The sequence below is a fragment of the Melopsittacus undulatus genome, chromosome 4, assembly GCF_012275295.1.
Source record: "Melopsittacus undulatus isolate bMelUnd1 chromosome 4, bMelUnd1.mat.Z, whole genome shotgun sequence".
NCBI classification, from domain to species: domain Eukaryota; kingdom Metazoa; phylum Chordata; class Aves; order Psittaciformes; family Psittaculidae; genus Melopsittacus; species Melopsittacus undulatus.
Window position 1 is genome coordinate 55,351,933 of NC_047530.1, and position 23,918 is coordinate 55,375,850.

The 23,918-nt window shown below is 36.9% G+C and overlaps 1 protein-coding gene across 1 annotated transcript in view; it reads left to right on the top strand.

Annotated features, from left to right (window-relative positions):
• The window catches only part of INSC (INSC spindle orientation adaptor protein), an 89,690-nt gene extending 66,132 nt beyond the window's left edge, over positions 1–23,558 (top strand). Inside the window, exons 7-12 of the mRNA XM_005153267.2 lie at positions 2,616–2,787; positions 5,474–5,652; positions 17,708–17,774; positions 20,616–20,771; positions 21,406–21,482; positions 23,430–23,558. Of these exons, the coding sequence (XP_005153324.1) occupies positions 2,616–2,787; positions 5,474–5,652; positions 17,708–17,774; positions 20,616–20,771; positions 21,406–21,482; positions 23,430–23,558 (780 nt within the window). The remainder of the gene's footprint in view (positions 1–2,615; positions 2,788–5,473; positions 5,653–17,707; positions 17,775–20,615; positions 20,772–21,405; positions 21,483–23,429) is intronic.
• The last annotated feature ends 360 nt before the right edge of the window (positions 23,559–23,918 follow it).

The window sequence follows — 23,918 nt, forward strand, 5'->3', positions numbered from 1 at the left end:
AGTGCTTTTATTAGATTGTTCCCTTGTAATTTTAGAATTTATTGCTAGACACTTATAAATGGGGTAGTAGAATTATTTTATTTTCTATATTTAAGAATGGAGACAAAAGTGTACAGAGCAAATTTTAGGCTGTATTTGATAGTATTTTACATGATTCTGAATATACATGAAAATAACTAGTGCTGGCTTTCATGGAAAAAATATGTATTTTATCTTTCTGCTGAATATAAACACATATCCACTTCTACTTATAATTCAGCAACTCACAACTTAAAAAAAAAAAGTTAGTTAATAATTAAAAAAACCCAAATATGTGGTTTAAAAGAAGTTGAGTACAACCCTGTATTGTTAGAAGCTTTTATTTTATAGTGTAGATATAAACAAACAGTGGTGATGGAAAAATCTAGCCATGTGCTTGTACCTGTTCTGAAATAGCATAAAACTACACTAAAATAGTTCTGTCAAGGTCATGGAGTGGGATATGGCCAAATGAATTTTAGCCTCTAAATTTTGGGCTGAAGAATGCTGTATCCTGTTACCAGATCTTGGAAGAAATTTCTAGTGAAGTATTTTTTTAATATCTTGGAATATATTTAACTTTTTATACTGACTGTTGTTATTAGCACCCTTCAGACCCCACACAAGGTGTGATCTGGGAAGGTTTCAAGGTGGCAAAGGTGGGGGGTTTTGCATATGATAGTCTAGCACACTTTGGCTACTAAATCATCTTATGAGGACATATATTAATTCTTGACACCAAGATGTATTAATATACCTTGAAGCCAAGTGAATTATGTGAATCCGCCGTTTCAAGCTGTAGAATTCTGCCATAACTAGGGGGAAATACTTTTTTGTAGGTAGATTAATGTTGAAAGCTTGTCAAGAAAAAGTTAAGTGTTGAAAATTTATTCCTCCTCTTCTTGCCAGTACTTGAGCTTCTACACTAAATCCCATTTGTAATCTGAGGAAAAACAGAGATATAATTTCTTTTGTATTTATCTATGTTATTAGGGTTCCAATGCTATAGTCTATTGTCTGTTAAAAAGTGCATCCCAATGAATGATCTTCCAGAGGTTAATTTTTGCTCCCATTGATCTGAGAGCTTTTCTTGTAAAATACAGTAACTGTCAGTACTGATCAAATAATTTGATCCATGCCCACTGCAGGATAAGTAATTATGATAACTCAACATTCTGTATTAATAAATAACAAAATCATGAATAAGAGATTTGCTAAACACCCTTTCTGGAGATAATGGGTGGGATATAACGTGCATGTTTTGAGGAAGCTTTGAATAGAAAGAGAATGCAGGCTGAGCAACAGACTTAAGAAATAATCTTGGTTAGTGTGCAATGCAAATGTGGGCTTGTTTTCACTTGACAAAAATAGTATATTTCAGTGCCAAGCCTCTGTAGCTCCTCTGTATCTGTAGTGTCCAAGCAACATATAAGACAATTGGCCTCACAGTTTTTCAGAACTTCAAATATATAAATAAATAAATAAAGTCTAGTTTTTGAAGTAGTTACTCAGTGAAGTTTGTAAAAGCTCTGATCATTTGAAAGCTGTCCCTATAGTTACATTAGTTTTATTCATATAAAGATTTTAATTAGTGCATATATGAGAATTTGACATAAACACATCCATAATTAATTACATAAAACTTTATATTTTGTCTCTTCTAAGCACGTCTACCTACCTGCTTGACAACATGATGAATCATTCAGTGATCTGTTAAACAAGGGGAGAATCGCAGTCCTGTTAATTTGAAAGTTTACAGATTATGTCGTTGTCTATAGAGAAACTTGCTTTTCTGGGTGTGGTTGTTAAGAAATTATATGTTCCTGCAATTTAAACTATGCCTTTGGTTATGCTCTACTGTGGTCTTTCACTGTGTCAGTGGGTCTCCTATAATCCAGAGCAAGGTGTGCATATGCGATGCACATGCCTACAATGTGTAATGAATGAGTTTAGAACACTTCAGACACTCTAAAAGCATAAACCTAGGTATAATTTACTTATTTTTCAGTTTCTCTTCCAAGTGACCAAGCAATATATGGACCTAGCTTTAATGTCAGAGCTGTGAAAGCTCATGAAGTGCAGTTTGGCCAGGGTCTCTCCCAAACAGTATTTTTTTGATCCTGCATTGCCTTTGTGAGAGGTTCAGAAGAAAATGGAAAAAAAACCCCAGTCTTTGAAGAACTTATTGCACACTCAGGCTTGTGTTTTGCAGTGGGACACACTCAGACAAGAGCTTAAATAAGGCTGTGGCATATTGGCAGTCAGCATTTGCTTATCAGAGCATACTTATGGATTCATGTTTAACTTGAGACATTTGTCAGAAAAGACTTGTTTGTTTGACCAAAATAAATTCAGAAGAAACATTAAGGGGGAAGGAAATGCAAGGTTTACTGCTGGTCAACAAACTTCTATGCTGAACTCATTTGTATTTGCTAAATGGAAACTTCTTATGGCACAAATGCCATCGAGTTCAAGTCATCTTTGAAAATAAACTGAGTAGTTTAACCACAGCCAAGAAAAAATAATTGTGAACCCATCTTTAGTTGCAAAAGTATTTCCTGGATTATTTCCAACTTATACCTATTATTTTTCCATAGGCTGATGGAATACTGTGCCTGGCTGACATTCTTACTGATAACAGCCATTCTCAAGCTACTCATGCTGAAGCAGCAGCAGTAATTGCACAGATCACCTCTCCACATCTCACATTCACACAGCATCTCAGCAGCTTCCTGGAAAATATGGAAGAAATTGTAACAGCACTTGTCAGTAAGTTCTTTATGGGACTTCTGTGTCTTTTCAGTCAAAATAACATGTTGGGGTGGGACTTTTTAGAAATGTTTCCTAAATTATGTTTTCCCTTTTTTCCTTAACAGATAAAATACTCAGTCATTTTAAACTCTGAATCAGAGCATTCTGCAATTATATAGTTTTTTTTTTACCCCAGTCCATATTTGAATAGAATTAATGCATATTTATCAAATTTTACTGTGTAAAATTCTACCATAAGAGCCACATATGAGATTCAGCAAAGTTGCTAAAGTTTATGCTTGTATTTTCTAAACTTGCTAGAACTCAAGCTCACCACTGCATCTATGTTTGTATGATACTTCAGAGGAAAACTACAGTATAGTATAATCTATGGGCGTTGTTATGAGAAAATAGCACATCTTTCTTGTCTAGGCCTCAGATCCATGGTAAAATCAGGCAAAGGTAACGGCAAGTGTTTCCTTAACCTGGGTCAGTGAGGACACTTCAGAAAGCCAAGATGATATTTCTCATGACTTTGTAAAGCAAGGACTCTTATTTCTGTCGTAGGGCTGCATCCCTCTCAAATTTCAGAATCTTTCAGTTAAGTGTTGTCTTCTTCTCTCTGATCTGGAAATTCAGTTTCCCAGAGCTTTATGTCAGAAAGTACAGTTTGGATCATTGAGTTTGAGTTCTCATGTATAATAGATCAATACCTCTGAATATTTCTCTACTGAGCCCAATGGTTACAGTTAAACTACAGGATTTCAATTTTCATGCATGTTGGTTTTGTGTTGGGATTGGTTTTTTGTTTTGTTTTTTTTTTTGTTAGTTTTTTCTTGTTTTGGTTTTGTGGGTTTTTTTGGTGGTTTTTTTTTGGTTGTTTTTATTTGGTTTGGTTTTGGTTTTGTTTGGGTTTTTTTCTTTAATAGAACAAGAAAAGAATATGTTCGTGCCAGTGATGGCTGGGAATTATCTGACAGTTGTTTAGATATTCTCCAATGTGCCCATGCAGAGCTAGTACTGAAATCAAGGAAGCAATTTATTCTTGGTGACCAGACTGTCCAGCAACAAATGTTGAAGGTTCTGCCCTGACCTTGCCCTGAATCCAGTGGGTGGAATTAACTTGTGCTGAGCTTGGTTTTGCTGTAGCTAGACTTCTAGAGGCATCTAACCTGACTTCTGAGGAATTCCTAGGTTATTACAGTGTACCATGGTCAAGGGACAATCTGAACAGCCTATCCAGAAGATGCTAGCAGGTGGAACATTTCCCCAGCTGTCACTGTTTAAATTCCGTGGAAACTTTAGGATTATGTACTCTGCCCAAGAAATATAAGCATTAAGAATAGAACATGTATAACTTTGGAAGAGGTGTTTCAGTAACCACTCGCCAGTTTCCTTGTGATATTTATAATTCAGTAATTGAATTATTGCAACATGTCTAATTTTAGACTATGCTGAAATCCAATTATCAGGTGATTCAGTTATATTACATGTGTGCAAGGAATCGAAAGTTAGCGGTGTCTTCAGCACTTGTATTAAATCAGGAAAATGTGCAGAATGATCTGTAGAGAAATAGGTTTAGAGGTAGGCAAGATATATATCTATCTTGTTCTAAAGAATAGGATATATAGCAGAATTATTCTCTTATGGATCAGTTTCTGTTAGCCTTCTGCATCCTATATTTCATATTATTTATTTATAGTAAGCTTATATTGAACTGCATTCAGTGGAATATTCCCTGTAGAATGCTATACCAGGTAGACTGCCTTGTTGATTAGATGAATGTAGAAAAGCTTAGTTTCTAGGTTCATGTTTACCATTTTTCCCAGTTTTGTGGTTCAAACAAAAGTGCATAATGTTAATACATTTTATAAAGTACCCTAGAGTGTGATATATGGCCAGGTGGCCAAGAAGGCTAATAGCATCCTGGCTTGTATCAGAAACAGTGCAGCCAGCAGGAGTAGGGAAGTGATCATTCCCCTGTACTTGACACTGGTGAGGCTGCACCTCAAATACTGTGCTTGGTTTTGAGTCCCTCCCTAAAAAAAGAAACACTGAGTGCTGGAGCACGTCCAAAGAGTGACAACGAAGCTGGTGGAGGCCCTAGATAACAAGTTCTATAAGGAGCAGCTGAGGGAACTGGGGTTGTTTAGTCTGGAGAAGAGGAAGCTGAGGGAAGACCTCATCACTCTCTGCAACTATCTGAAAGGAGCTTGTAGTGAGATGGGTATAAGTCTTTTCTCCCAGGTAATAAATAATAGAACAAGAGGAAATGGCCTCAAGTTGTACCAGGGGAGGTTTAGGTTGGTTATTAGGAAAAAACCCTTCACCAAAAGGTTTGTCAAGCATTGGGGAAGGCTGTCCAGGGAAGTGGTTGAGTCACTATCCCTGGAGGTATTTGAAAGACCTCCTGTAGATGTGGTACTTAGGGACATGGTTTAGTGGTGGACTTGGCAGTGTTAGGTTAACAGCTGGACTGGATGACCTTAAAAGTCTTTTCCAACCTAAATGATTCTATCATACTATATAATTGACAAAATAAAGGTGTTTGTCTTATTTTGGTTTTTTACGTTGATTACTATGAACTTGGTCTTAGATACTAAGATTACTCATACATGTTGCAGATACTTAAATATTGCTTTGAAACACCTAACTATGCTTTTTGCAATGAAGCAATGACTTCTATTCATCTTTGCATTTGTAGAATTGTGCCAAGAAGCCTCATCTGGTGAAGTTTTCCTGCTGGCTTCAGCAGCTCTTGCCAATATTACTTTCTTTGATACCATGGCTTGTGAAATATTGCTCCAGTTAAATGCAATGAAGATTCTTCTTGCAGCGTGTTCAGAGAGACACATCGTGGATACCCCATATTCCCGAGATCAGGTGAGCAGTTCCTCAGCAAGATGCTGTCTGAGGATGTTTGTGTAAAAGTCAACAAATTTCAGCTCCGTTTTGACATAGTCAAACATAAGTTGCTTTCATGAATCTGTTCTGGTTCTTTTCAATATAAGGCTCTTTTGCTATCTGCTTCTGTTCCTTTTTGTTATGTGAATTATGACATATGACAGCTTTTAATAGGATTTTTTTTTTAAAAAGTAAAGATTCATATTTCTAAGATACTGGAACATATTTTCATCATGAAGATGGCCAAACAGTGACACAGAGGCCCAAAGAGACTGTGGAATCTCCGACTATAGAGGTATTCAAAACCTGACTGGACAGAACTTTGAGGCAAATAAGATATATGTGGAGACTGGAGCCTAAACATACAATTGTCCGTTAAAAATAAACTAGTTCCAAAAGCTGAATTAAGAATCTGATCCTCAGCCCATTGACCTCAGTGGGCTTTGGATCAAGTCCTCCCTGCATAGTAAATTGTTTGCAAGTTTTACTGGCAAATACTGCTGATTTACTTTTGCATTTCCCTTTCTTTTTTACCATTTTTTTTTCGTAGACACATGTGCTAATATATAGATGAAGTCAGAGGGAATTCTTTTGTTCCTCTCAGGTACACCCATGCAAGTGGGTGCTGTGGAGGCACTACTTATTTGGTATCTCAGTGATTAATTTAGCCTCAGCAGTTTAACAGGTATGAGGCTTGAGTATTTCAGTAGTTATTACTAAGGGATGGAGGTTGATAGTCTGCTCACTTAACCTGCTTTTGTTTATGAGACATTGTGAACATAGCTAAAATTCCATAATTCAGGCCTCACAAACCCATCCTCTTCCCATCTCTGAAATAGCCAGATGATTTATGGTAGACCTGGTATCTTCAGTACCACAGAAAAGTCTGTGCGTACTCCAACAGGAGCCAGGACATGGAAATCAAGGCACACAGGACCTTAAAAACTGATTATTGGTGTTCTGGAGGGCTTACTAGGGCTGCTTTAGTCTATATTAATAGCACTCAGTAGTTTTCCAGCTCAGTAGCATTTATGAAAATATGGACTTATGCCACAAATACTACATTTCTCTTTAGGCAAAGTCAAGGACATCAGCTTTAGTGTTTGACATGGGTATATAGCATTATTATGTATTTATAGTTCTTCACGTTTTTTCCTTATTCCTCCTGTATGTTCTCACAGTTTTGATTTTGTTATTCATTTATGCCCTCATCTTAATTCTGCTGTCAGCTGTGAGTTTGCGGTTTTCTCTGTGGGTAGCACAGCAAGCTCCTTCTTTGTATGAGGAAGGCAAATGTTTAAGGAAATATGTATGACTTCATTAGGTAATAGACTAGTTCCAGGCCTTTTGCATCTTCCAGGACATTTCATTAGCTAGAGGAACAGAGAGCTGAATGGCTTCCTTTGGAGAACTGAGAAGGTTTCATCCCCAGTAACCACTTATATTCCTTCTTGGAATGACAAACTAGATCAGAAAGGTGTAATGTTTTCTGTGGTGTGCTTCAGTAACTTTCTGAGCTGACTCTTTGTTATTTCTGCAGCAGTGGGGCTATAAAATCTTGTGTTCTGTTACTTGGCACCAGACGTTCAGGTGGAATCTAAATGCTTCTCATCTTTAAGAGCTGTCAGTGTTAGTCAGGCAGTTTTGGTAATACAACAGCCTGAAGAGAAGCCTTCCTTTGAGTTCCTGAACAAGTGTGCATTTCAGGAGATTGCTCATATTTCAAAAGCATAGCTGTTATATGGTGAGAGGGGGCGTTACTTGCCAATTATGACAGGTTTATGGAATATACCGCTTTTTAATTTGCTCTGTGCTTAGTCGTTGCAATGAAGAAAACACTCTGCTAGGGAGAAAAGCAACACTGTAATGCTATATTTTATTAAGGGTATTGTAAATTGCCATTTTAGCTTTTTATATGTATACTTTAATTCCTTTTAGGTACATAAGAGAGTTACTAACTTTGTCTGTTACATATATTGTCATGTCCCAGGCAGTAGACAGACATTTGCCTAAGGACATAGATTAAAGTTAACTAGTTTTTCAAATTTTTTGATTCAAGGTTTTATTTTGGTATATACAACCACTGTAGAATATATATTTATGGACTAATGTCCATCCTGAATGATCAGGTCTTCCTGGGCGGTAAAACAGTTTAATTGGCATGAAGCTATACTAAATAGTGAAAAAATAAAAGAAGATTCATAGCAAATATGATAAAATATTTGATAATAATGATAAAATAATTATCATTAAATATTATAAAAGAACCCCTAAATCTTCAATGCCCTGGTTTTCATACAGAGCTTTAGTTTAAGTAGCACAATTACCTTACAGAAAACTACTCAGTATTTCTAAATACATTACTACTTTAGCATTTCTGCTGATTTAAGAAAATTAGCTGAAGCATGCTCACTGAAAATGGGTGAAAGATGGCTGAAATGCAAGAATGAAGCAGTGAATTTTGTTTTTCTTTGTGCTATTTTTATCTCATCTTAAAGACACAGTAATGTTCTTCTCTACAGTCTTTCTAAGGACAGGTAGCACTGACTAGTTGTCACCCTCCATGATGGTATAAATAAATAACATTCTGCTCATGAGCTGGATGCCTGGAGAAGGTATTTTCTTGCTCAAGCACATCTAAAAAAGTTCTGTCTTTTGGCTTTTGTAAAGTTTTTGTATGCAACTGGTAACAAACTTTTCCTGCCTTCAGTATCTGAGAACCAACCTCCTTCCTCTTTCCTTTCCCCAGCAGTGTCAGATTAGGTCAGGTAAGAAATCTAGAACTGAGTGTTCTGCTTAGTTATAAACAGGAGAATAATTGTTCCTTTTATAGAAGCATGTATTCCTTCTGTAGCAAGCAGCATTACATTGAGATTGCTTAGTTTTATATTCAAATACTTTATGTAAGTGTTATCAGATAAAGTGATTATTTCCAAACAACATAGCCTCTAGTTTGGGGTCAAAATGGATATGAATGTACCATGTTCTTTTTAGTTGCTGCAGATACTTATGTTCTATATATGAGGCTGGGGTTTTTCTACTTAAAAGGAGCATCAAAATATCCTTTCAGAAGAGTTCATGCTCAAATTCAGCAGTGTAACATAAACAGTCAAATGTCTTAATAGAGTTTAAACACTGTCAGAACAAAGGTTTAGCCAAAACCCTTACCATTCAGGGCCTTCTTGACTTTAAACATCATCTTAGACTCTACATAGAAAAATATGAAATATGTATGGGTTTGCACAGTATGTTTATGTATAATAATATATTCCTCTCTGCATTCCCACTTGTCTCTTCAGTGTTGCTAGTATTCTCACCTCACCTGTGAAGTTGTGGAGGTATAGCCTAACAGCTTCTGATCTGTTATTCAGGCAGACAAAGAATTAATGTGCAGTGAACACATCCATTTCTAGGTCTAAAATCAGTAAATGATGTTTCAAAAAGAAAGTCCGAGGTGGAGAAAAACTTTTAAATCAGAAGGAGAAAATGGAAAATTTTGCTGCTTTATTTTTGGGAGATGCTGCAGGCTCTGAAGTTGAGACTTTCTGTCTCATTTCAGATTTGAAACCCTTAATACTCTTTTTCCTAGAGTTTCCACATCCTTTTCTCTGCTGTTCAATTTTTTCAGGGCATTTGCTTTTTTCCCCCTTTTCTGTCTTACATGGGAGATTGTAGGGTCAAAAGGAGAGCAAAGACAGATGTTACTTTACCATAAAGAACTGTTGATTTTTAAATATTGCTTAATACCCAGTGAAAGACTTTGAGAGCAATGTTTTTAATGAGAAGAATATTAACAGCTCTTTTAGACTTCCTTTGAAAAGGAAGTACATGCAGTACTACTCAATCTGAGTTTCTTGAGTACTGGGGAATTTATTACTCCTTGCCAACTGCTTTTTGTCTCTGCTTGATATCATGAAGACTGTGGGATTTCTGACTGCATTTTGTTAAATTGCTGTCCAAATTTTCCCATATGTATGGAAACCAGTATGGGTAAAAAGAACAGGAATCTTGAAGTAGAGTTTGAGCAGTGCAGGCCATGTTAGGTGACTGTCTTCCTTACATCTGACAAGTATTAGACTAAGTCATCGTAAGTCAGGGGAAAGGCAGCTTATGAAAAGTCCTCATTTGTGCTTTTGAGATCTCTCTTCTTGGAACAAAAGTAGTGTGGAATGAGGAGCTCCATCTCCCAGCTGGATTGGAAGAGGGATATCCCTTCCACTGCTGAGCCATCATTTCTCAGAGATTAAATGCTTGTGATACTCTGGGACTCCATCACTCACAGCATTTTACATGAGCAGCCAGTGTCAGTGTCAGGAGCAAAGTCAGGTTCTCTGCCCCTGAAAGTTCTCACTTCAGTAGACTGTTTCCTGTCTAGTTCTTGAAAATTATTTTCAAGATCAGCAGCAAGTAATATCTGATAGTCTCAAATGGTTCAATTGCATGCTCACACACCCTTTCTGCAGTTCAACACAGTTTGTAGATTTACATACTGCGGATAAAAATGCAACACAAAGCCTTTACATAAGGACAACTAGGTCATAAAGGGATCTGCTCAGTTTTCTTCCATGGGTATCCATTACTATCCAGCTCTGATGTTAGTATGGCTAAATGTATGGTTAGAATTGCCTTCCCTCTCAGTGTGAACTGTGGCTGGAAAACTATACACTTAAAATTATTTGATCCTTTCCAGTATTGACTAGATTACACTGAGAAAATATGTTTCCAACTAATAGAGATGTGATAAACAACATAAGTTATTAAAAATCTTAAGGAATTAAACAAGAAACAAGACTGCCAGTAACAGATGCAGAAAAAGAAAATTAGGCCAAAAGTCACATGACTGTACCTGAACTTTAACCAGGCCATTATATAATCTATATCCTAATTAATTTTCTGTGTGAGACTGTAATCACTTCCTTGATGTCCTTTCATTCTTTTTAACTGGTTATCTCTGTCTTTGCATATACATTTTAACAATATAAAACAACAAGTAATAGTATTGACTAGAATTATGTGGTCAGTGTTACAGATCATTACATTCCAGGTGTCCAAAGTTGGCTTTCTTTCTTCCATACTACGTTTTTTTGAGACAAAGTGCCTCTTTCATTACAATTCTGCCCTTTGCATTTAGATTTGATGCAGGGTAAGATAACAGATTCTGTTGAAGAGTAAAATCTCATCTGAGTTGAAGAACTCTGCTGTTCTTTCCTAGCTTAGTGTGGTAAGGTTTTAATTCCTGGGATCAATTCCTAATATTGCTGCTGTTCTGATTTTGAATAAGCAGTTTAACTTCTCTGCATTTTTGCTTAATCATCTGTAAAGCTGGGCATTTAGTGTAAAGTCTCTCTGGGGGGAAAACATCCTTTGTCAGCACAATTGTAGTTCTATTCTGCCCTTGCCTGCCAGGTTCACAGTATAATAAGGCTGGTGCTGGGCTGTTTACTGCAGAAACTATAAACAAGAGAGTTCACTGCAGGCTGTACCAGTCATGAAGCTGTAAGTCAGAGATGACTGTGTATGCATTTTGCTGCATTTTTCATCTTTTTGTCTTCAGCCCTTTAGGAAACGAGAGAGCAGATTTCAAACAGCTTCTAAGTTGTGCTGCTGATCTTTTTTCCCAAAACTAGGCAGAATCACTTCCTAGGTGAAGGGTGTGATTTCAGTCTTGGTTCTGAGAAAGTGAGCTTGTAAACAGTGTTTCTACAGATTAGATTTTCTTGTTTATTTATCCTCCACAAGTAGAAAACTATTATTTTTTAGGAAGGCACCAGAAATTACTAGTTCTTAGCACTTTCTGCCTCCTCTAAAATGGTAGTAGTTAAGTTTCCTCCCACATACTCAAACCCTGGTTCCAATTAGACTTTTTTCCTATGACTGTGCATTGACTTATGCCAGATTGTGCTTGGCTGTAGGGAGATCAGACATCTTAGGTGTCTTTGGTTGAGTAAGTTTCAAAATCTAAGAAGCTTTCTAATACCGTGAAGGAATCATAGAATTGTAGAATCATAGAATAGTTAGGGTTGGAGAGGACCTCAAGATCATCTAGTTTGAAACCCCCTGCCATGGGCAGGGACACCTCACACTAAACCATGTCACCCAAGGCTCCATCCAACCTGGTCTTGAACACTGCCAGGGATGGAGCATTAACAACCTCCCTGGTCAACCCATTCCAGTACCTCACCACCCTAACAGAAAAGAATTTTTTCCTTATATCTAATCTAAACTTCTCCTGCTTAAGTTTTAACCCATTACCCCTTGTCCTATCACTACAGTCCCTAATGAAGAGTCCCTCACCAGTATCCCTATAGGCCCCCTTCAGATACTGGAAGGCTGCTATGAGGTCTCCACACAGCCTTCTCCAGGCTAAATAGCTCCAACTTTCTCAGCCTGTCTTCAGGCTTATTCTCCCCCTGCCCCACTTTACATCTGAAAGATGGAAAACTCTGTCCTTGGAAGTGAGGGGAGGAGACCCATGCAGGATTCATTTCCTATATGCTTCTTTGAAACAAAATGTGAGAGAATCGTTTTTTTTCTGCCTATTTCTTAGGTAGATTAGTTAGCAATATGAAGTACAGTAAATAAAAATGTGGTAAAGACATCCATTCCAAAGATTCCTTTAGTTTTAGTCTCCACTTCCCAGCCTCAGCATTCCCTGTCAGTCCCAGAATAGACCTAGACTTAGCAAGCTGATTCTGTCTCTGTTACTATTATTTTATGGGGATGTTTGCATCTTTCAATCAGGTGACAGAAACACCTGTTGATCTGGATGTACTTATTTCTCTTTCAGGAATAAAACTATTTCCCAGCCACAGAAATAAAAACCAGAAAAACCCAACACGCTACTGGAAGCAATGTGAATTGTTTTCTATCTTAAGCAATATAACATCCTAGAGACATTTTCTAAAGATTTCTTAACAAAGTTTTTTCTCCCAAAAAATAGCACGCTAAAAGATTTTTTCTACCTAAGCTTGATGTAATGCCTGTTCTTGACCCCTGCTGTATGTACTCTTTTGCTGTTTCTGTGTGGATTGATCTTGAATTGTGAAGTTCAGATGTTTTTAATTTACATTCAGAAACAAAAGATCCATCTTGTTTCTGATTAGTTGTCAGATGCCCTTTTGGGGCATTCGCAAGATGGAACTTTACAGGCACACTCTGCTTTATCCTTATGTCATTTATTTGAATGAATTGCAAAATACTCTTATAATATTTAGAAAAAGGATTTTACTTAGCAATGAATCAGCATTAAAGGAGTAATTAACTAAGAGAATTAGCAATTCTATATTGATCTACTTTGCGACTCAGTTAAATTACTTGCTAAGTCTCATTTTGAGTTTATGTAAGTCCTTCTATTTATGTGTTGTAACTGCCAATAAAAGCCCACTGAACAGTATGCCTGTGTTATCAATAAAGGTATATTAGCATCACATCTTTCAGCTTTGTAGACACCTCCCTGTCCTCCAAGAGCCCCTTTAACAGGCTAAAATGTGTGCTTTCATCTTCCAAATCCTATTGCATCTTTCCTGAGTAGACGGTTTCACAATAATGAGAAACACTTTTACATGGTCTTGAATCTTACATTAAGGGAAAGTTACCAAAGAAGCCTTCTGTTTCCTATGTGCTCTTTCTTTGTTAAATAAAGCTTTTGAGATTTACAATTTCAGTATATGTATCTTAGTTTATAACAAAGCTTTTTCATTCAGTTTTAATTTTTGCAACAAAGGTTCAATACCTTTGTGCACTGGTTAGTGAGCATTGGTCACAACTAGTTGTTTAGAAAGAAAAGCGTTACTGTAGTGTTAGTGATCACTTTTATTTTTATTTTTTTTAGCAAGAGAATTCCCAAATTGACTATTATTCTAGGGATTTTGAACAAAATTGTTCTAAAGGTTCTTAATTAACCATGGTTTCTTGAATTTAAATCAGTCTTGACAACTGACATTCCTGTGGTTCAGTGCAAAGCGGACTACAGCACTGAAAATGAACGTTCATCATTGACAAATTCAGTATGTTTCAAAGGCTGGGTGAGTGAAAGGAAACTATGTGGAACTAAAATCACTTTCCAAGTTATAAAAATAGATTTTGCTTACTGGAGTAACCAACAAGAGCAACACTGCCAATTTTATAATAATGGATGATAGCATCACTACAAGGAGGCACCTGTTTGCTTATATTGCCCATAGAAATAGAAATTGGTTAGGTTTTAGGTTCCAGGGCATCTGTGAGACTAGCAACATGAATTTGTACTGACATTTGAAAAGTATGAAATAGATCTATTATTTTTAGGTTTATTAAATAAGGAATTTTTCTATGGATCTGAAGGGGGGCCCCTTCCCCTCAAATATATCTGCATACTTTGTGTGCCAACAGATGATTTAAAGGTGAACTTTTAAAGCTTTATTTTGGGGATGGTTTTTATATTCTGAAAGTTAAATACTTTGTCTCTTGGTCTTATGAAAAAACTTAGTAGTTCCAGTGGAACTGTCTGAATGTTATTATTTTGATAAGGTAGTGCCTCTTCAAAAGGTGCTAAACCATAAACTGGTCAGAATTCTTTTCCTGGCATTTCGTGTTTTACTGTGACTCACTACTACGTGGTTTAGGTAAATAGTGCATAGCACATGCTGTTAACAGGTAGGTGGTGAACACAGGGATAAAAGCCAGAGGCCTATTCCTGTGGTTGTTTTGAATAATTTGGTTGTCATCTGGTGTCAAAAAATGTATATAGTTCATTATTTGTTAATCAGGTCTATTTTTCTATGGTGTACATTACTACAGTGGTTTTAGGGCTGCCAGTTCTCACAGAAAACCAGGTTTATCAGAGTCCTGACAGAGAAACACCTGCAATCTTTGATGAATCTGGAAAACAGAGACTAGAGTGTGCACTGGGCTGGCTTAGTCTGTTGAAGACCTCTCGTGGAATATAGATATTGGAGATCCACGGATCAAGATCTAGATCCAGAACAGATCTGTTCAGCAGACATCCAGGCACTGAGTCAGGGAACTATGCTGGATTGGATTAGCCCTTGCAGCACCTGAGACACAGTTTCTAAGGCAGTCTGCTAAAAATACTTCATTATTTTTTGACAATAGACTGTAATGTAGTTGATTCATTTAAAAATTCCACATATGATGAAGCAACTTCTTTTATTTTTTGATTTTTTTTTTTTTCCTCTGGAAAATCCCTGACAGTCTTTGCTAAATAGCACATCTGCAGATGCCACCTATCAAGATAACACTAGTGTACTGGAACTTGTGGGTGGCTACAGCACAGACTTTCTGCCTGGTGTGATAGCACTGGCAGATGATCAGAGCTCATGTGTCCTGTCTTCAGGATATGTTCTTTTTTATTGAGCTGACTACAAGTTCATTGCACGGTTTAGGAATTCAGGAAAACTGCAAGAATCTGAAATTGTCTCAGGTGCCAGTCCTTCACAATCTTGGAGTGTAATTTTTACAGGCGATGTCTTGAACAATTGAAGCATTAAAGCAATTGATACTAAATATTACAGTTGAATGGGAGAGATTCCATGTTAAATATTTTCAAGTCTCTCAATGGTTTCAAAATCATTAAAGTTCTAAAAGAGGCTTTGGAATATGTTTTCCCCAATAATTTTCACCTATTTTCCTTTTGGAAATGAGGCTTAGGCAGTGACTTTCATCTGTATCTGTGGGCTTCATGTCTCATAATAACATCTGAACTGGTCTGCAGATTCAACAGCACTACACTTATTTTTTAGAGACTGCTTAAGGTTTTATGAAATTTGAAGCCAGACAATGGGAAAAGAGAGAGATAAAAACTGCATCATGAGCCTAGGTATTATTAGATCAAAAAGAAAAATGTATTGTGGGAGAGATGCCACTGGAAAAGTTCTGTTTATGGTTTTTGATCAACTCTAAATCCAAGAGACATGAGACTTCATTAATATCAGTGCTCACAGAAGTGTTACTTTTCAAAGCAAATTGAATCTACATTTAAGTTTGTGTTTTCCTCTAGAGAGTTCATCCTTAGTATTAAACTTCCTTGAACTTTGGTCTGTATTGCAGAAGAAATTTTCATGGAAGCTGTATGTATACTGAATATTAAAATAGGCAAGTATAGGGGAAATAAAGCGTTTAAAGCCAACTCATATGTAACTTGCCTGTTACATGTTTAGGTTGTGCTATTTAATGTTACTTTGTTTAAATCACAGGAAAATGTGACTTTTTTGAGGAAAGAAAAATGTGTCCATATTGAGTGAGTTATCTATGCTTTAACTGCCTTTCAAGTCCTATTAAGGTTTCTCAAAGATAATATAGGTGGAACTTGATCATTATTGATGGTAAGGGTCTTTTATAAACCCCTCTGGAGAAAGTTGCATATAAATACATTAGGCTAGTCCATAAATACATTGCAAAATATAGGGGCCACATAATCAATGTGAAGGAAGTACAGATATAACTTCAAATAATTTTTGGTGTCAAAAGATACAAAATATTTTTATGTATGAAAATACTTATTAGACAAAATATCTTGAAGCAGTGGAATAATTGGCATGTATTCAAATTGTGGTTAATTGAATTCTTCATCTGTGGCTTAGAGAGCCACATGGGGTACAGATTCTGCATAGAGGAAGCAATTTTCATTAACAGGATATAATTTAGAATGAGAAAACATATACACTCTGCCTGAAACACAGTTAATAATTAATATGGAATAAATACATAGACATGTACTGAGTTACCATATTTCTACCTGTCACTCTGTAGAGTTTCAGCAACTCATTTGCATCCTAAGTAAGTATATTTATTCAGAGAGATGACACTGTAACACTACCTTCCAAAGTGGAAGACCTTTATGTCACAGCAACGAAAATGAGTCATCCTTGTTATTAAAATGGCAAAGTGAGATCAGAATGGTGATTTGATCTCATGCCTACTTACGTCTGAGAAGTCTGCTTGTTTTCGAACTGACCTGTACTGTTAAAAAGCTGATAACCAGTCTCAAACTGATCAATGAGGCTGGTCAGTTGCTCTCAACTAGAATAGAAAAACTAAAACCTCTGAAGAAATAATATTATTTATATTTTGTTTTCTAATGCTCTATAACATTTATCTTTTGGTCCCTCATATGCTGTTACTACTGAGATGTGTTTGCATGCAGAAAGCAAGTTATTTGGAGGATAAAGTTAAAAAGACTATCTTGCAAGATGTATAAGAGGAAGTATATGATATCAATGAAGGAAATGGGTGGTTGAAAGCCAACAGCACCACATGATCCTAGCTCTGTCAACAGCTCGCTGTATGACTGTAAGCAGGTTGAGTTACACCTCATCTTGAAAACAGTGCAATTTTAGATAAGAAATTGTGTAAATAAGGATCTCAAAATGTGCTTCAGCCTTAGCTCAGGAAAGTTATAAATGGATTTTTAAATCCATCTCATTTTGGGATAGTACTTTGACATACACACAACTTACGTCTTCAATAAAACTGAGAAGTATTCATTAAATTCTCCCTTTAATCAAAGCTCAAAACTCTAAATCAGTTGTGGGGATGTCTCAGCATTTCAGCTGAACCCTGAAGCAGAAACTTAGCAATAGCTTTATGCTACTGAATGTATGCTGCTTGCTGCGCTGCGCCAGAGCTGAAATGTGACTACAGGAATGATTCCTGAGGGTGGGCAGCTCCTGGCTGAATTCTTTGTAGGACTCCATGTTTTTTCAGTTGGTTGGTGTTTATAAATTTTTATCTTCCTCTTTCTAACAATTTGACCAACAAATCTGCTTTGTAGATGTCTATATGACAGATTCTTACGCATGAGTATGGGAGCATGAGAAAAAGAGGTTTTATTTTTCTTGGTTTTCGTGTTTGGATTTCAGTTAGCAGTCATATGTAAGATAAAGACACCTGAGAATTCACAAAGGTGGGAATAGACAGTTGACCTACAAGAATGCTTTTTAATCTTATTGGGCTTGCCACATTTCTGCCACAGTGCTATTTAGTATTACTGAATCATTGGGTTATACTTCATATTTTCTCCCCTTTTTAATAACAGGTGGTAACAATCTTGGCAAACATGTCTGTCTTGGACCAATGTGCTTCAGAAATCATTCAAGGAAACGGTATGTATTTTAGCTGAATTACATTCTGTATTTGTGGAGAATGTGTGTAGATGGGAAAGCAGTCATTACAAGGCAAAGGAGAAAGGCTTCATTAATGAGGTGGTTTTGCATCCTATCTCTGCTGGACACCACACACTGCTGCAGGATGCAAAATGAGTGCTAGGGATAGTTCTATGTAACTGAAATAAATTACCACTGCTTTATAAAACTTCGTATGTATGACCATACTGCTGATGTTCTCTGTGTGTGTGACACTCATAGACACAAAGCAAGGTAGTACAAAGTGTTTTAGTAAGCTTTGTTCTGGTAATGACATTGTATAAGTTGGCAATTCTTACACATTGAAAGATGTCATCTGATCCTGAGCCATGCATACCTGCATTTTGTGCCACTTTTTTCCTAGGTATTTAGAAGTAGTATAAATTTTGACACATTATATTTTTATGACTATGCAGTTATCAGATTTTTTCCACACTTCTTGAAATATCATATTACGACAAATTTTTATACTGAAAAAAAACCCCTACGTGTTACAGTCCCACCAGAAGTCTGAGAAGATACGTTAATAATTCTGTGGATAGGGATAAAGGAAGACATTACTGCCTTATTAATATAGCAAATTCATGGCCAAGCAATATTGCAAGACAGTTTTTAGTCTGTTTTTTCTTTTGGTGGAGGAGGTTGGGGAAGGAGTGGGAGATTCTGACTTACAGTGCAGCTTCACATGTTGCTTTTTCTGTCCTAAGAATATCACATCCAGACTTTTTAAATTAAGGTTTGGATAGGAATGGTTTGTGTCCATTTGAATCTCAGACTTGGGTGATTATAGGTGAGAAAGGGTTTCAGAAAGCATCTACATAGACATGGGTCTTGAAGTAGAATTGGCCAATATTGGGTTGTAATATTGGATTTAGAAACTTCCTGCATTTCAGTGGAAACTTTGAGACCTATGCACATAAATATGGCTTCAAGGATCAGGCACAGCTAATTTGCTTGATATGATCCATGTGTGCACAGAGGTAGTGTGCATTTGATGTCCTTGCTAAGGTGGATAGGTGTTGAAGTTTGAAACCAAGTGACAATGTTGAGGCTGGATTGATCTGGATACTGAAGAAATTTAATCTCAGGTATATGTAATTTTACAAATTACCAGACTTCCCTGTCCCATGCAAAAGACAGTGCAGTGAGGGGGAGGAGCAAGGCAGGTTAACATGGTGATTTCTTATATGATCTCCTTGTTCCACGGGAGGGATGGGCAGCCCCAGAGAGAGATTGCTCAGGTCCTCATGTTGGTTCCTGCAATGCCCCTGGTCCAAGCTCCATGTGTTCCTGGACATTAAAGGTCCTGGACCTCTTGGTGCAGGTACATAAGGCTTCCCAACCCAGAATATTTTCTAGAAACTGTTGGCAAGACCCTAAGATTTCCCAGGGAAGACCCTAGGTGCCTGTAATTGTAGGATTGGGTAGAGAATACACTGTTCGTCTGTTTGACTTGTACTGTTATTTTCTGATGTGCTGTTAATACCCACAATCCAGACATGCCCTGGAAGCTTTTGCACTCCTTTATGATTATAAAGGCTATTTCCTTGAGCACACCTAAACCTGTTTTGTTACTGGGGGGACAGATGTGTGATCATATTTTATCTGTTTCCACTACAGCAGAAACTTGATTGAAGTTCATAAAATTATACTAACAGCTGTGCCAACTAGGCCTAACTCATGCTAGATACTGCACTATATGGAGATGTACATATGGATTGTTAAGCACAATATGATGAAATAAAGTTTGTGTGTGCACTCTATAATGGAAGCTCACACAGAAGCATTTGCCTTCAGGCTTTTGAAAAGGGTTGACACTCCTCTTGTGTAGAAAGGCTTTTTGTTTCTGCCTGATGTTGTGGTAATCAGATGCTGGTCAGAAGCCAGGTTCACAAACTGAGAAGGGTCCTTGAATCCTGGAGAGTTTAGATATAATTTCTTCTCAACTCTGACTTTTTTGTATGTCGATCATTATCTAGCTGCATGATTCTGATGCTAATTCTCTTAATTATTTATGCAAATGTTGTAACTGTTAAAATGCTCTGATGCTACCTGAAGTAATCTGAATGCCTAATAGCGTATGGAGTCTAATAACACATAATTTTCCTTACATTTTAAATAGTCTAGAAAATAGAAATCACCACATTTTCACCTGTTTTTGTGTTGCTATAGTAAGAATATCAACTTCTACAGGCAACAGAAAGTTAATGAAACCATTTTGACATAGATTACTATGGCCTCTGAAGTGAAGAGTTAGTTGCACAGTAAACTTCAAGGAGAATAATGTCATCATTCCTCTCATTAAAGGATTCTCCATTCTAAAATGCCCTTAAACAGTCTGAGATGGGAACTTTTGAAGGCTTGCTTAAATATGCATAAACTGAAATAAAAAGTTTTGCTTTCCTTTAATTTCACTCAAAATTTCATGTAAATATCTGAAACATACAGATTTTAAAATTAGTGATTACCTTCAGGTTAGTTTAGAAGTAAATAAAAAATTACATTTAGTTCACTTAAATAAGTTTGTGAAATATAAATACCAAATTGTAGAGGAGTCAAGAAGTTAGAAGAAGCAAGTTAGTGCATTTTCTGGTTCCAGGAATTCTGGAACTTCCTAGTGAAGGCAAACTTATGCACAGAGCAGATGTTCCTGAATGCTGATGGCGAAACTGCCATCCATATATATGCTTTCGTCATTCCTTATTTTGTGTGTATTTTACCTAGCCTGTTTTTCGCTTTTACTTTTTTGAACTGAGTATTTTTGCTGAAGAGAGAATAACAATGGCTCTTACATCCTTCTAGGTGTTCAACTTTTAATGGAAATGCTCTTTGAAAAGTCATCTTCAGGAAATTCAGCAGAAGTTGCTGCTTGTGAGCGAGTCCAGCAGAAATCTGCAGTTACACTGGCACGACTCAGCCGAGATCCTGAAGTGGCAGATGCAGCCATAAAACTCAGCTGTAAGAATGTTTCCTAGCTTAATGGCAGACTAAAAAAGAGGGCTGAACTCCCAGTCATTGAGAAGCATTTTTTAATTTTTAGCCTCCTTTGGTACACTTTCTACAATAGAAATTACTATACAATCTGTCTGGAGAGTGACTAAGGATGTTGCATTAAATGAACCTCTGGCCCATTTCCCAGAGGAACCTGAGGGTGCAGCATCCACCCAACACAGCTGTGGCAGACTATGCCAACTGATAGTGCTGCCTCCTCCATTTCTTTATTTAAACCCTTGTGCAGGATGTGTTAGTGGGCAAAAAACTTGGAACTCAGCAGGTTCGGATGTGATAAACCTAACAAGAAGGGACACATTCTTTTGGCTGGAGTTTTTTCATAGGGAAGAAATGGAGGTCACAATCTCCACTTTGAAACAGCAACAGTGGGTAAAAACAATGTGTGTATTTATACATTACAACTATTAGTTATGTCTGCTCTGAACTGTATAGCTCCTTGCGTATTTACGTATCATCTTTGGTTTAGATAGCATATTTACTAAGAAAGATAAATATGAAACATCTAAAGAAAACAAGACTTCATCTCAAAATAAGGACTTTGTTTTCTAAATTATTTCTCCTGGTACTCTTGTGCACCCAGGTATTCCTCGTTTAATTAAACTTTGCAGATCACCAACTGAAAGAAACAACAGTGATTCTGTTTTAGTGGCGTGTCTGGTAAGTACATTTCAATTCTTATTTCATACTTATCCTGAAAAAACAGCCCTTTAGATTTCAAAAGGCATAAGTATTTCAGGAATGAATTCATACCAGTGTCTCTTAATTTTGCCCTGAAGTGCAATCCTGTACAATGTCAGTTACTTATCCTCTGATTGAAGATTTAAGCACATAAGGAAAAGTGGCTTCATTTTCACATTAGTGAGCACTGGAACACTTCAGAATATACGGTTTCTGTGATTCTTAAATTCCATTCTTTGATGATGCTATGTTTGTTGAATTAAGCCTTGAATCACAGGGGTAGCAAGTCCTTTACCTGCATGCACACATATGGATGAAAATATGTAGAGGCCAAAGAGAGAAAAGGACATATCTTGCTTTCACTACAATCTGCCTTTTTGTCTATTCGAGCCTCCAAGACAATATAGTGTTCAGCCAAGAAGTGGCCAACAAAAGGTTAACACTGTCTGTGCTTAAGAGAAATATCCCAGCTGCTGGCTCTGCACTGCATGGACTGTGAGCCCCAATCACCTGTCAGAGTTGAGTAATCTCACCTAACATTCTGCAAGAGGAAAGTGTTCTGTGGACATGGGTGATGTAGGGTTAGGAGATAGGCGTTGATGAATGAAGACTGAAGAATATTGTTTGACAGTGCTTGTTATTTTTAATGTAAAAGTACAACTTTGTTATTGCAGCTTTGATTAACTGCTAGCTTTGTACCAGCACATGAGAAGTTTTGCTTGTTTAAGCAGGATTCAGTCAGGATGAAGAGAGCATGGGAGCATAAGGAAAGCTGTGTTTATTCTCCATACCTGCCAAGAAGGCATGTTAATTGTGTATGGCTACAGCAGAGGCCACAGAGTGATGGCAGCAAACCGGGCTGTGATTTTTCTGTCTCATTGAAGTTGTTGCTGCACATTCCTTGAATTTATGCCTGTCACTTGAGATGCTCCCTGCCTGTTTGTGTCACCAGTTCTGCTTCTCCTGATATTTGGTAACTGCCTGATGACACTTTCTGATAAACATATGATACAAATATTGCCCTTGGGACATAAGGTGCTTCAGGCTTTGATAAGTGCTGCCACCAAAGTCTGAGGTATTGTAGTGTTTGGTGGTTTTAGCTTAGTTGTTTGCTTTTTGTATTCTTTGAAGCAGGTAATTAACTCTTGTGGTAGTGCTGCACTGACAGCACAGAGATGAGCTGATCTCAACTATCAGATCTTGCTAATAGAAGCCAATTTTTATTCTTGAGAAAAGCCAACCTGCTTTTCAGTTGCATGTGTCATGTCAGGTTGCTAGGAAGTATCTAATGGTTGTGTGTTTTTCTCCAGTGAGAAAAAAACCCCAACAAAATGCAACCTTCTTAGAAGGGGAGATTTTATGAAGATAATAGTAACATCAATGTAATTTTTATTGTGCAGCCTCATAATCAGAACAACTGGCAGTTTTATTTGTTCCCAAATGGTTTGAAATTTATGGCTTCTTTCTACTAAACTGGTATCTAAAAGATTTCTGTTACAGGCATTGCATAAAACTTCAGTAGCAGATGTTTTCTGAATCAGATGGCTTACAGTTCTCATAAATAAGACAGAAGCTGAGAGCTGAGATACAAAGAGGCAGCGTGAGATGTGCAGCAGACTGGATATAGGTTTACAATCAAAGTGCTTTGACTCTCACCTCTGTGTTCGTTGACACCATGCTGTCCCTGCTGCTTTGTTCTAAGAGTAATGTGCCCCAAAAGAACTGTCATTTAATAGCTGTATTTGAGGGGAAATCAATCTCGTAGATGAAGACAGTAATGGGAGATCAACAAATCAGAAGAGTCTATAGACTAGCACAGTTCAGTTTTGAGTCTTGGCAATTATTTAGAAATAATTATATGGAGTCTTGCAATGAAGACTTTGTCAAACCTTAACAGTATTACAATTGTGTTGTTTTGTTTTTTAGGCAGCCTTACGGAGACTAGCATTTATGAGTCCTGATGGACTTGAAGATTCAGATTTTCAGCAGCTAGTGAAGCCCAGACTTGTGGATTCCTTTTTGCTATGCACAAATATGGAAGAGAGCTTTGTATAAATGTGAGCCAAAAACATTTTAAAAATAATCAAGATTATAGGTATACAATGAGATAATACATATATGATTTTATTTAGTTATAGTTCTGTTGTTATTTATGACTTATTTATTTTAAAACCATGAACGTGTGGTTTGTAGGAGCAAAGAAACAGAATGAGCAAACTTGTGTCAGTGAGTTGCAAAGATAACTTTCTATTTTATTTTCCTGCCAAGACACATCAACAGACCTTATCAGTGCGATCTAACAAAATGTTCTTGTCTTGTTTAATAGGTAACAAAGCCACGAATTTGGTGCTCTGATGATAAATGCTTCTAATAGCTTTTTGTTGCTGATATTTTTCTACCCCTGGAATATTTTGC